General features: G+C 41.2%; 1 protein-coding gene across 3 annotated transcripts in view; it reads left to right on the top strand.

Moving 5' to 3' along the window:
• Nucleotides 1–9,343: 9,343 nt before the first annotated feature.
• The window catches only part of igsf3 (immunoglobulin superfamily, member 3), a 64,150-nt gene continuing 58,471 nt past the window's right edge, over nucleotides 9,344–15,022 (top strand). For 2 of the 3 annotated variants that reach the window (XM_061287221.1, XM_061287223.1), the window contains exon 1: nucleotides 9,345–10,209. In XM_061287221.1, the coding sequence (XP_061143205.1) occupies nucleotides 10,170–10,209 (40 nt within the window). In that variant the 5' untranslated portion in view covers nucleotides 9,345–10,169. Of the gene's footprint in view, nucleotides 10,210–15,022 lie in introns of all 3 variants that reach the window. The other variant, XM_061287222.1, reaches the window with a different exon arrangement.

Raw genomic sequence — 15,022 nt, 5'->3', positions numbered from 1 at the left:
GTACGCTTCCACCAGGATGCCATCTTTGATGGCGCATGAAGGTGATGGAGCGTCAACAGTTTTTTTTTTCTCTGTGATTTCCACACAGGCTTGCGTTAGTGCGACAATTCCCCCAGCCCTGTCAAATTACTTCATTGCACTTTTTATTCCCTTGCTTTGTATTAATGCAGAAACGTCTTCATCACGTGTGGTTTAGGTGCTCCTCTTCCTCCATATTACTAGCCACAAGGCTCCTGTGAGCCCATCAAGTGCCGCCAGCGATTGTTTGTGTGCATGCGTGTGCATCACAGATGCTGTACCGCTGATGCATGTCGCTAATTAGCTGACAAACACCGCACACTTCAACCCATGGTGATATATTTACAGCACTTGATTTACAAACTAGATTTCCCCCTCTACTCTGTAAGTGCGGAATAACGATCCATACCAAATCTTTATCAGATTTATTGACATTGATTGTTTTAGATCATTTTGTGGGGAGAAAGAAATAAAGAAAACGTATCCCAACTAAATGGCCGAGAGGTGGGATGGACCCAGGATTGGTCAACACTCGATCACCTAACTTTAAAATGTCTTATTCTCAATTTTGCTATTCAATATGTTTTACATAGAAGCAGAATTTTTATTTTCAAACTGCGATGGAAGAAACGCTTATTTTGAGCCTTGCTGATAGATTAACAGTTTTTCCAATAGAGGAATACTATATGTGAGCTGGTGGCTGAGTCAGACAGACTGAGTCTGACTGGAGTGACGCACACCATCGGGCTCCTCCGGTGTGAGACGGTCAGCTCCGCTCGGACTTGTACCGTTGAAGTGGTGGAAATGAAAGATATGCTCCATTTTCTTTTAATCATGAGGTGCCATACTCAGACTAATTGCATACGGCACAGCATGTAACCGCTACTGATGTAACTTTTCCATCCAATTTATGTTTTTCACATCGGTTCAAAGGGTCAGAGGAAACGTACCCAGTGTTGTGAAAGTTGGCAGTAATTTGCAACGTGAGGGCTGGTGTTTGGGAGATTATTTAGAGGCACTTTCTAATTGGTGAAGCTTGAGGACAGCAAGAAAACGGAGCTGGCATCAAGGTGGAGACTGCGGAATGTAATAAATACTGCAGCTTCCAAAGCCATAATACAGTAACAACATGAGCAGGGTTACATTTACCATAACTACCGTAAATTCCGGACTATAAGCCGCGACTTTTTCCCAAAATTTTGAACCCTGCGGCTTATAGTCAGGTGCGGCTTATAAAACGACTTTTTTCGTGATTTTTGTGATGACTTGATCACTTTTATACACTGCGGTATCCTGAAGAAAAAAAAAATACTATTTTGAAACACTACTATGGCTGCTGCTTATTCTGGCTGTGTTGCTTGTGACTATTATGAGCTTTAGTAGGAATGCATGCTAGGTGACCTGCGTCAAAGGGCTCTAAACCCTTCGTCACAGGCAGTGTTTAGAAAGACATGTTAAAGTATGTTATTAAAACTTTAAAAAGGCTTTCTGTGAACGGTCTTTCCTTGTAAAAAGACGCGTGTGCACGTGCGGCTTATAGTCCGGTGCGGTTTATATAAGAAAAAAACTAAAATATCCCCCAATTTTAGCTGGTGCGGTTTATAGTCCGGTGCGGCTTATAGTCCGGAATTTACGGTAATTTTCCAGAGGAGACCGTGGGCAACAAAATGGAAACTCTGGAATTTGTCCTCAAATGTTATATGAAAAAAATTGTCCCACCACTGACCAGTCAGTGGTTTACCCCACATGCTACCAGGTTATACAAATCTAGTAAATAGCCACTTGAAATAGTGGTAGTGATGGATAGTTCCGAGGTTTACCAACGGCAAAGAGTTAATTACGTTGAGCCGAGAAGGCGACATTCCGTGGAAAACAGGCAGCTCGAACATCAGCTATGCAAATCACTAATCGTATTCGTTAGCCGACGAAGACACACATGTAGCAACAAGCCTCCCACAGCTTCAGAAAAAAAGCCTCCCGCACATCTTGATCATGACGTTGACCCTTGCGCAGATAAAAGCAGGTCAGCCCATTAGCAGTTCTCTAAAATGCTTTGAGTCATCAAAATTGGCGGTTGAGTTTTCTCAGAACGGCAAAGAAAACTGTTGCCCCCCTTTTTGATGTGCTAATAGGCTGTTTTGGATTTGTGTATGAAAAGCATATATCGCCGAACGGTTTTCCCAACAGCGATGACATCAATTAAGGCATCTAATTTTTATTTATTTCTTGACGCTCTAAAGTCTGCTTGGCTCTCTCTCTTGCGCACGCAAGCTTCTGAAGACCAAGCAAAACAGAGGCGGGAGTCATTAAGGATATATTTACTTTACTACACTCATAGTGTGAATAAAGTAAGGCTAGGAGGCATGCAATATAGGTCAATACAACTGACATGCTAACGTGTTTACCGTTTTTTTCCGTGTATAGTGCGCCCCCATGTATAGTACGCACCCCTAACAATGGCATGCTGATGCTGGAAAAAAGCTTGTACCCATGTATAATACGCACCCAATTTTTATGAATTTTTTTTAATTTTTTTTTAATTTTTTTTTAATTTTTTTTTTTTTTTTTTTTTTTTTTAAGTCCCAAAGATCGTCACACACGCAGGGAGGCAATGGGTCCCATTTTTAAAGTCTTTGGTATGGTCTTAACTAGGCTGGATGTCATTTTTTTTGTTGGCGTTGATTTCTCCGACTGCCCCTAAACGCACCACCGCGCTCCGTGCGCACACGGCGGCTCTGTATGGGAGAGACGTTGAAGAGGTATAAAAACACCCTTGGAAACCAAAACTTGCCCCTCGTCGTGACTCGGAGCCGCAACAAATGTTTCGGATTTGTGTAGGGTACATTGTGGCAGACGGCAAACTAGCAGGTGATCGAGCGAGCGTCTGATACAAGAGCATTGCGGTCGTATGGAGCGTGTTTGAAATGAACAGCAGAGACGAAAGGAACAAGGCAAAGTGTTGTGAAATAAAATATTACCTGTAATACGCATTTTGTTATTTGCTGATTGAAACTGCTAATTAAACTGTGAATTGAAACTAATAGGTGGAGAACTGAACTCTCGCTCTTTATATAGCTGACGTGTCTTGCGCAACCGTTCTGCACATCTGTAATGGCGGCCTCCGTATGACGTCCGGTCCGCGATGGAGATTAAAAAACAAACAATATTTGACAATAACACACCATCGAGGATTGCACCATCGCATCAAACGATGTGTCGTCAATTATGAATTTTACTAAGTGTGTTGGGCAGGATGGCTGAATGCGATGCGCGATTGACAACAAACAAGAAGAAAGGTGAGTTTTATTTCGGGGGAGATTTGTCATGTCTCGTCCCCAGTTTTGCTATGTGTCTAGGTTGCCATAGTTTCTGTTCGTGTCACCCCGCTCTTCCTGTGTCACCTCAATCGATGTAACGTGTTTTGTATTTAAGTCCTGTCTGCCCCTCGCTCACCGTTGGATCATTGCATGTGTTACTGTCATTCTGTTCCTGTCTTTGGTAATGTCACCCTGTCTTTTTGTTCCACGACTTTGTCGGTCAGTCCTGTTGTTGGTTTTGTTGTACCATGACTTTATTTAAAAAAAAAAAAAAAAAAAAAAATTTTAAAAAAAAATTTTTTTTTTTTTTTCTTTGTACCCATGTATAATACGCACCCCAGATTTTAGGACAATAAATTAGTAAAATATTGCGCACTATACACGGAAAAAAACGGTATTTGCAGGGATGGAAGTTAATTGCAGCATGTAATTTTGCTCACAAAAAAAGCAGCACCTGCATTATTTTAGTGGTCCAGAGAAAATGTCTGGAATACTCCACAAAATTTTAAGATCTGATTCTGATGTTATGGCAAAAATAAATAAACAAAACAAAATAAAAGCTTAAATGTATCCAAAGGTTATGTAAATCCTTCATAAGTGACTTTAAATTAGTTAATTTTCATTTTTTAATTATATTTAAGGTGAAAAAAAACAAAAATTTTACTACAACAATAAAATATCGAAAATCAATCCGACAAGCGGTATTATTTCAGTCTTGAGGATGAAGTCCGTAAGCAAAAAAGTGTTGTCATGCTTTGCTTTCTGAGTCACCCAGTGTGGAGGTTAAAAGTTTGCCGCATTAAGCCAAGGTCAGCATGTCTGTGCGTGTTGGTTGTTCTTTCGCCACATTTGGACTTTGATTGATAGCATGGAAGAACAGCACAGAGCAGATGTTGAGTGTACACACCATTCACCATGTGGTTACTTAAAAGAGAAGCATTGGGTGAGATTTTTTTTCACCGTGCCCCCGATCCCTTTCCAAAATAAACGTGTGGATTCAGGCTCCATTTGATAGATAGCATCTGCTTTGTTGGTCTTAGCCAAAAGCCAAAGACAAGACTGGACCTGCCAGTGACATTGTCATCATTCAGCATGAGTGTATGTGTGTGTGTGCGCATGTGTGTGTAATGTCCTCCGTCCTTTTCTGTAACTAGTACCTTTTAGTCTGCTGCTCTCCGTTATTGCAATATGTTTGTGAGTCAGTAAGATGCACATGCATAATAGATGACAGTCAATGTGATTCGTACGTCGGGGCAACACCCACATGATGAAGATGAAGACGGAAGATGAGAAAGACCATCACAGATAGTGAGGCGGATGAAAGTGTATGTGGAAACAGGACGCTTATTTGGATGCTTTTCTTAGTGGCGGCATGGTGGCGCACTGGTTAGCATGTTTTAAGGTTTTTCTTCTTTTTTTTTTTGCTAATTGCAAACCAAAATTTTAGCATTGAGTGAGCTGCATATGGTGCCACTCTAAGATTTTATATTTATTAAACATAACAAAAGGTTGAAGGCAGGTACGGGCATGAGCACAGGCACAGGAGAGGTGGGCAAACAAAAGCACTCAGTCTGATTGAATTGTGAGAGCATGACAAAGTAAGGGAGTGAAGAAGTCAATCAAAGGGTGAAAAATGGGGAAAAAAAGACGGTAAGTGAAAAAAGAAGTGCTTGATGGTGATTTCAATATTAATATTCTGCATTCGGAGCCTTTATGATGAATAATTCATTGGATGGAAAATGCATGCTAATGCATTGTCAGACAGGGTCCAGCCAAAGTAACTTTGTTGTGTGCAGCAGGTTGAAGATTTGATTGCGCTGGCTTCTCTTTAAAATAACCACACGGCAACCACATCCTTGCACGACAGCCAAATTACATATTTGATGGCAGCGGCCTCAGCTGTGCACAATCACAGGTTAGCGCCGATTGGGTGTAATCTGCTGTGCTGATGTGATGTGTGCCACCAGTAATTGGACTGTTTCACTGTGTCGAAGAATCAGATTACTTTAAATCCAACGTTGAGGGTTGCCGACCTGCTCTTTGGTGGAGCACAAAACACATAGCGAATTTTACCATCTTCGATGATTTGTAAAACACGGTGAGGAATCGATGTGTGTGCTTTATTGGTCCTTCACTGTGTGTATTTGAGATTACCAACACAGGACAAGATAACCAAATGTCGGTCGTAGTACTGTGACTGACCTGTAGGAGGCAGCATGGTGGCACAGGGCAAGAGTATTTACCTGAGTAACTGTGATGTCATTATAAGTCGACAGCAAGTGGTGGACGGATAATTCATATTTCACAAATTAATCAGAATGCTGTGTTTGGCGCATAAAACATATTGGAAGGAAAATTTTGAGGTGTCATAAACAGGTCAGAAACAAAAAAAGCATATAATCAATGCATCCACTGGCCAACAGATCAGTGTGATGTGCCAGTAGAGTAACTTAACATCTCAGTATAAACCATTTTTAATTGATTGCTTAACGGCCATTGGATTTAAAAAAAAAAAAAAATGGCCCATGCAATTATGCGCCGAAATCGGATATCGGCCCTGATAATTGGCACGGCCAATAATGGGTCTATCACTGTAAAGTAGTAACCTGCCGGGATAATTAATGTCAACATTTTATTAATTAAATTTAAAAAAAAAACATTACAAGTTTAAAAAAAATACACTTTAATTTTCTTGCACTTTTACCATCTGTCTTTTTTTCTTGTAAGTTGGAGAAAAGATGTTTCCCCACCTTTTGCTTTATACATTTCTCACGAACACTCGTGTAACTCACCTTTGCATCTCACCTGACATTTGCACATGAATTCAACATCATTCATGACTCAAAATTTCCTTTTCTTTCATTCCACGCAGTCCTCCCTCTGTCCGCCTGCATTGCATTGCTCGCCTGCGCTCAACAAATAGCGATGTAGGCCACTGAAATATTCATATTTTCAAAGAAATTAAATGGTCTGCACACGTTTCACATAGTAGCAGGACCCTGGTATGAAGCGCAGCCTCCTCTGTTTCCATGGAGACATCATAGGACCCCCCCCCCCCCTGCACCGATTCGCAAACATTCTTCAGAGAGTGTTTCCCCTGTGAGGAAACATTATTGAAGCTTCTTTCCGAGGTTTGGCCTTGTAGTCAAAGGTGATCTGATCGAAATAACGACGTCCGCTCCGAGCTGGTTGGCCGCATGTGCAAAATGTGTCATAACACAGCCGTGCAATGAGGAGTCTGTGGAGAGTGCGGCTAAATTTAGGTGCAGCAATATGTAGACCAGGTGTAATGAACCAGTTGGATTCAACACTATAGGAGCTGCTTGAGAAGAACCCGTAACAAATGTCTGCAGCAATTATTTTTTTACATTTCTTCTGAGAAAAGAAGAGCAACCTCAACGTTATGCATTTCAAACAACTTAACAACTTTGCCTTAAGAACAGGCCGCTAATGTAATGCTATCTTATAATGGAAAACGCCTTGACATGCTAACAGTTAGCATCACTAGTCGTGGACTGCATTTCTTAAGCACTGAATTTTGTATCTAGACACTTTTTGAATAAATAAATAAATAAATAAATAAATAAATAAATAAATAAATAAATAAATAAATAAATAAATAAATAAATAAATAAATAAATAAATAAATAAATAAATAAATAAATAAATAAATAAATAAATAAATAAAATCTACATGTTTTAACAAAATTAAGCCTGCTGACTAACCAAAAATTAAGCTTTTTTCTTTTTCAAAATGTTGTATTTGTGATTTGAGTATTTCATTCTACTACATTGCGATGTTTATTTGAATTCGATTAAGGCCTATAGAAACTAGATAGAAACTGTAACGTGGCCTATAACTATTCATCTTTTGGGAATTTTGATGAAAGCATGTCAGGGTTTTTTTGCCTTGAAGACACCCGGGAATTGTTTTGAATTGTAAAAACAATATATACACGAATGGTTAAAAGTTACTCAAAACATTGCCTGTACACTTGAACTTTGGTTTTAATGATGGGAACAGTTGACTCGGGAATAAATAATTTCTTTTGCCACAATGTATTTACTATGAGAGAAATGTATTAAATCAACCCAATATGGATTGTACTTTAGCTCGAAAACTTCCATTGTAGAAGGGAGAGCTCATTAAATAACTGTATTGGCTTCCCAAAACAATCTCACTAGTTGTTAAGGAAGTTTGAATTGAAGACCGCAAAGCAAGGCTTTTTGCTTCTAATAAAAATAAGAAATGCAAACAAGATATCTTTGTCACACTCAAGACCTCAATCTACAAGTTAAATCCTGCTTGTTTATTTATACGGAAGGTTCATGGCCGACACTTTCTACTTCTTGGATTCGATATTTTCGGGGCGTTCTCATCAACTCCCAATCCATTTTCTCTTTCCCAGCATACGTTCACTCATTCTGTTTTAATTCGAGATCATCCCTAACGGTGCTGCAGATTTGTGCGAATCAATAGGCACTATGCGATTATCATCTTGATTGGAAGGTTCTCCAAAGTTTTTAAGATCAAGACCCAAAATTAGAGACATTGTTATGCCCTGGATTCAAATTTATTCAAGATATGTATATCACGTAGATGGGAGTTGACAGTTTTAAGTCTCACTGATGCAGGCACGCACAAACATTTGCAGTGGCTGCATGTTAATTTTTGTTCCTTTTTTTATGTTCCTGTTTATTGTGTGGCGTTGTGCATAAGGCCACAGCAAGCTTTGTTGTTTTAATTTTTTTTTTTTTTTGCAGATGGGATATGAAGGGAAATTAAGAACACATTTTCCAATTCAATACATTTTTCACAACCGTCATCTTGACATAAGGCAACAAATGGGATTGAAATTAATTTACCAAGCTGATTTCCATGAATGAGCAGTGTCAAGTAAATAAATATCTCTTGTCAGAATTTGGATAAATATGCATCTTTTAATTAAAACAATTATGAAAAGTGTCAGAAATGCTCACCGCAACAAAAATGGAATGGTTGTAAATTTCTGGTTTGTAATAGCTGTGTGCCCTCCAAAAGTATTAGAACAGCAAGGTAAATTCCTCTGTTTTTCTAGTGAGCAAAAGTATTGGGACAGAAGGTTGATGGATGTTTGTAGTGGCTCAAGTTCTGTCTTTTAGATGGATGCCTTAAACAGTCAATTGTGGCTGTTTTTGTGTTTTGTGTTTCAGCTCTGGAAATTGCATTTGGTGTTAAGCAAACACAAAGAGCAGAGAACTGCCAACAAGAGAAAAAAAAAGCAACCCATTTTGTAGCTGTGAGAAGAGGGGAAATTGATCAGAGCTATTGCACAAACAATGGCAATAGCCAATACAACAATTTATCATGTTCTGAAAATGAAAGAAAGTACTGGTGCACTGAAGAACGGAAATCGAACAGGTCAGCCAAGGCTCTCGACAGTGGTTGATAATAGAAACATTGTGAGTTCTATGACAAAACGCCCAAAGACAACTGTCCGTGACACCACCGCCAATCTCTACGTGGCAGAGTTGAAGGTATCACATGCCACTCTTTGAAGAAGACTGAGAGGAAATATACAAAGATGCCAACCACTCATTAGCAAAAAGAATCGGAAGGCCAGATTGGAGCCAAAGGTCGTTTGACATCTTCATTACAAGTGATGGTGTCAAACTACCTTTGACTTGCATTCCTGAAGACACAAATGCCTTTTAGTGGTTGAATTCATGCTTGATGAATTTGCAACTTTTCAAAGGAGCTCATTGAGCCAATCCAAACGTGGCTACAAATGATAAAAGACTGAGTACTGTTATGTCATTTATCATTCCTGTTCAAAGATGCTAAAATGAAAGTGGTTGACGAAGCATTTGGTCTCTTTGATGACACTTGGCCCATCCCATCCTACATCACCCTCATATTTTTAGGGTTGGGTATTGTTGATTGTTGTGGATGATCAAACTTGGCCCCTCCGTGTGCTACTGGCCTACATTTGCTACTGACACATGCAAATCGTGACCTCTCCCACAGTGGGTGGGTGTCTGGTGGTGTCCCACATGGCTAAGGGGGAGGGTACAGCATGCTGATTAAGTTTTCAAGGAAAAGTGTAGTTTCTTGAACAGGAAAATTAACTTTTCCAAAGATGAAATGAGATGCAGAAAAAGCTTGCTCAAGTTTGGGTGTCAGAAGAGGTGGCCAGTGTGTTTAAATTCATATGGGCTATACTCATTGATTAATTAGATGCATTGAGCCACAGCACAAAGCCGTGCCTGCTTCCTCCACAGTGCCCGCCCATTTGGGTTTTACGTGGGCCGATAGTGGGAGATTGATTACGTCTCCAGGATTTGCCGTGCAGCCAGCACACGGACTGAGATTTGCTCTCTTATCAGCGGTACAAAAAAAAAAAGCGTGGAGAAAAAAAACAACGGACCTAAAAACACCTAACAGGGACATAATCAAGCCTTTTTTCAGTTTTTATTGGGGTCTTTTTGCACGTCCCGTGGAGTGCGCTCTTCCCAAAAAGAGTCGTGCGGGTCTTGGGAGTGGTGTGTGAGCCGGAGGTCCTCCGCAGTCCGTGGATGTGTGGCGCTTGTACGCCGGGGAGTGGGTTGGGTCGCCCGGGTGCCTGGCGCACGTCCTCGGCAATAAGGTGATCGGAAGAAAGGACTCTCAATTCTTTTGGGCTACTGGTTCCTGCTGGACGCCGAGGTGGAGCGTAGAAGCACCTTGCGTGGAATTTTCTCGTCCAGCAGCAGGATTCACCTTCCGATCTTTTTCCGGGTCTGAGGAGCCGCTGATCGTTTGTTCATCCAGAAGGGGCGACACATCGTCGGGGTGGCTGAGCCGGCCGAGGCACGATGGCAACCGGTGTGCTCCTCTTCTCCTTCGCTCTATTCGGTAAGTCAGTCAAGACGCATTTAAGTCTCCTTGCACTGATTTTCCACTTGCCCTTTCTTTCTTGCATCATCTGAGGGTTAGCCTTAAGCAAATGCATCCGCTTTAGCAATTGACAGTCAGGTGGAGATTACGGTGCACCAAATACAGTTAGTACTGTACTACGGAGCCACTCGTGTCAAATCATGTCCCCCAAGGGACACCGTATGTACTACAAATAATAATAATAAAAAATCCTCACAAAATGTATTTACTGCGATAATAAAATACACATTCAATCAGAATACTTAAAAAGCATTTAAAAATAAATGTTAAAACTAGAGACCCATTATCGGTCACCAAGGCAACTGAAACCTTTCCAGGGTTTAAGAGCACAAGTTGGTTTACCAAGCTGTTAAAGTCAAGTGTCAAGGGTACAAAAGGCATCTTGACTGCTTTGATAAACTGTACTTTATAAAGGCCCAATGACTTGTTTTTCTCTTTTAATTTAATATGCAGTAGCAGTGTGTCCATTTCTTTCAAAGTAGAGGGGACACTAAAGGGCTAATTATAACGGTTGCTGTTTGTACCGTAATTTTCGGACTATAAGTCGCACCGGAGTATAAATCGCACCAGCCATAAAATGCCCAAAAAAGTGAGAAAAAAAACCATATATATGTATATAAGTCGCTCCTGAGTATAAGTCGCCCCCCCCCATCCAAACTATGAAAAAAAACGCGACTTATAGTCCGAAAATTACGGTACATAGAAAGACTAAATGCGAATCCCTGAACAAACTAGAAAGATCAAGAGTACCAAATTACTGAGGTTGCAATTACTTAAATGATAAGCCAAATATGCAATGATGCTCCAGTGATAGAGATTTCACTGAAAGTAGTGTCACTGCAATAACATGAGCAGCTGTGCATGAACTAGGTTAATGTCATATTTAGACCTTAGTCACAGATTAACCCTATAGATCAGGGATGTCAAACTATTTTTTTTTTTCGCGGGCCGCATTGTAGTCATAGCTTCTTTCGGAGGGCCATTATGACTGTCGACTCAAATAAATGTATGAGCACCTCATATTATATACAGTAAAAGCTACAAAACTAACTGACAAATAACTCATTTTCAAATCAGATGAGTAAAAACTGGTCAGATATTAAAAAAAAAGATATTATTAAAAGTGAAGACAATTTGCAATTCTAGTTATGGCACACGAATTTGATGCACTATTTGTCTTCGCGGGCCACTTAAAATGATGTGGTGGGCCGTATCTGGCCCCCGGGCCTTGAGTTTGGCACCTGTGCTATAGATGCTCACTGTCCGGTGTGGGTTACCGACTATTACCCCACGCATACACACACGTCACCGACGCACACCTGGATGATGCACCTCAGGATATGACATCATTCCTCTTCGTCACGCACTCAGACGTCCTTTTACAAGTTTGTGGTTTACATTCCATTTGTCACCCAAGTTCCACTGTATTAGGTGTCTCACAAGCTATGACACACTGTGACTGGTCGGAGCAAACATTTCGTAAACGCAAGCTTGCTGGCACTAACGCACACCCCCAAACAAACACCAGATGGCTTTTGCGCCTTCTTGAATATGAGGGGGGTACGGCCCGCACTCGGCCAAGAGGATTACCGTTTGCGCTTGGCTGCATCTTGCCGTTCCATTTTCGGCACTTTCACTAGGGCAGGAGCGGTTTTCCAATTGATAACTGCCAAAGATTTTATCTACAGTAAAAGCTGGGAAAGTGCTGGTTCTGCTATTACATAATAAAATGAATCACACAGTGAAATTGGAAGCTGTTTGTGCGGGTGGTTAGATGTAGGTGTGTGTCGGTGTGTGTGCATCATAGTTCAAGGACCTTCATGATAGTCTCACGAGGTGACATGTTGCTTGTATTACACTGGATATTGATTCTGCAACAAGCGACATGATGCTGAAGTTGTTTACTTGTCAGTAGCAGCAAACAAGGTAATGGGTAATGCTTACTTTTGTATTATATAATTACAATTGTGTGCTGCACAAATGACGAATGGTCTAATTTGCGTACAATCTAGGATTCTATATTTTTAGAAGAAAATAAATACATTGAGCAAAACTTGAGAATTCATGAAAGTCCCTAAGAGTGGCTAAAGGAAGCTCCTCAATTCACTTCATAATTTCCTTTTCACCAAGATGCCACAAGATGATGATGTTGCTTTTGCCTGAGCACAAAAACAGCAAATAGAGCTGGAGATTTAATTTCACGGCCGGTGACAGGTTGACCCTGGAAAAGATTCTTTTTTTATTGCCATTATTTCCTGTGGGATAAAGCTGACTTCAAATTGGAGGTCAACCAACATCCCGACTGGATTGTGTCCGACCTTACTGTAATTTGGAGCTGTACATCTTTCTTCTCTCCCAACCCGTTGAGCCAGAAACGAGCTAGTGCCAAGTTGCGCTCCCGGCAATATTCCAACCAGGCAACCGCAATACGTTTTTCACCCCAACAGAAAAAAAAAGCCGAGCCATCCACAGCCGCTGTGTTCGTTCACTTTCCATCCGGGGCCTGTTTTTCTTTTTTGCTGAGTTTGCAACCAGATGTGTGTTAACGTGCGAGATTATTTGTGTGAAGTAAACCCAACAAAGAGCGGCGCCCCAAGGCTTGCATGCTTGTTAGCTTTTCAAACATGGAATGAGTGGCTCCAATGTGTGTGTGTGTGTGTGTTTTAATTTGAAAGGTGCGTTTCTGCGTTTGTAAAGAGCGTATGGAAAAAAAGGAACCAGCCCTTCTACCAAACCCATAAATTCCAAGACTCTAATATGAATATGTGCAAGGTTAGGGTGAACTTGAATACAATTTTTGAAAAATCCGATATAACAGGCATTAAATTGGGATTGGGCTCTTGGACCTGTGGTTGCCACAAATTTGTAGCTAATTGTAGTCTAATCATTCATGTGTTGACTGCATTACTCACACCACAGCAAAACCTTGGAAAATAGCTAAATATTTGAATGGAATTAAAAAAAGATTGATTGTATAATGTTTTATTTTAAGAAATAAAACACCAAGGAACTGTTAACAATCAACCACATTAAAATGTGACTTTTTTTTAAAAAAAATAATTGGTTAGAATAGGTCTCACACTGAATAATTCCCATTGAGACACTGATGTATTTTGACACCCTCTGAGAGGAGACACTGTAAAGCTGAAAGCATTTAAACAATGTGTGCCCCCCCATCTTGAGTGCGACTCCGAGGCATTTCAAACTGTCCGAGGATTTCAACTTTGCAATGCCACTCCCTGACGTCCAACTTTGTTGCTAATGCGGTCCAACAGCTGATGTCCCAAACGCAGAGATTTTAACGTGCGTGTATGTGCTCACACAGTGAGTATCATGAGTCAGCTGTTACTCCACTTGGAATCTCGCCCACGTGTCAGCTGACACGAGGGCGAGCGCTGTTGGGATTATAGGGGAAAATTCCATAACTCGCTCTTGTGTAGCCTTCCACAAATACACAACTTTTTCAACGTCCCCCTCAACCTTGAAACCTGCCAATTTTCACAAGTGAACAAGTCGAGTCGTGCACCAGCCTGCCTTTCTAATCCCCTTTGCCCCCAATTGTTATTCCTCTGCGCCTGCTATAATTTGTAGTCGCGTGCATCCTCATTTGCGCCGTAAGCTCATCTTTGCGTGCGCTCGTGACAGCACGTCTTTTGTTCCGTTGTTTGCGTGGCATCATAACAATGTCGACTCAAGTGGCATGAAAAAAAAAAACAAGCGGCAGATGAGGTGGAAGACAATCAGCTTGTCAGTGACCCAGCACCTCTGCGATAGTTTTCTGTAAATAACGATGAAAGCTCAGGTGGGTATTGAAAACACGCGTCCGTTTGCTGCGGGCTGAGATGTCTCTTTGTTGACAATCAGTTGCGCTCGCAACGGCGCGTTGTCTGTTTGCGTTGGCTCTTGCGTCAGATAAGGCCCCCCCCTCTCGCACGGCAAGTTGTAACACTGTTTTCTACATGGCAATCTTTTGGCCTGTAATAGAGACTTGACAGCCACCTATGGAAACTCACACCAAACCACCATGTTTTACTTCCACTGGGCTGTCAGGCGGAAATCTGTGTTCTTCCCCTGTCGACAAGTCTCGACTCACTATTGACGAATTTCTGTTCGCAAAAACAGCTACAAACTACGTTCTGCTCTTGATACTCTCCACTTTGCTGCTGAACGGTCAGGCAAGGCAAAGGCCTTCCCTACTGGTCTAACCTTTGCCTTCAGCTGTTTCCCAGTTTCCCACGCTATATTTCCAAATGGAAAATAAAATGCCACAAGCTCAAATGAAGTTAGTTGTGGGTAATCCTACCGATAATTGTTCTCACGCAGTGTTTGGAAAAGAAACTCGCACCAAACGTTCGACTCCTAATGTGATGTCTCTCCAGTTCATATACAAAGATAAGGGAGTGTGTGAAATGAATCGCTTTGTTGTTCCTGTCTGTTCCAGTGATTCAGTAGAGAATGGTGGAAGCTTGAGATAACTCACAGGACTCCTCCACGTTCCAACTTCCTGATAGTTTTTTTGCATGGCCTTTCCTCCCATATCTCATATTTTGGCAAAGTGACCTAAAAAAAAAAACCTTTGGTGTTTCTGTTGAAGCACTTCACTGTGTTCTTCTCAGCTGAATGAGTGGCCCTCCAGCTGCTGCATCCTCCTCCTACTGTGAGTAGCCCCTGACCTCCACCCCCACTCCAATTCTAAACAGTGCACTACCCAGCCCAGCTCCTCTTCAAACAAATCCAATTAGAATCTGCCCCCACCTGAAGGAGGATCCAA

Source organism: Syngnathus typhle, linkage group LG9 (assembly GCF_033458585.1).
Source record: "Syngnathus typhle isolate RoL2023-S1 ecotype Sweden linkage group LG9, RoL_Styp_1.0, whole genome shotgun sequence".
Lineage (NCBI taxonomy): Eukaryota > Metazoa > Chordata > Actinopteri > Syngnathiformes > Syngnathidae > Syngnathus > Syngnathus typhle.
Note: the sequence above shows the minus strand (reverse complement) of the source record. Positions and strands in the feature narration are given on the sequence as shown.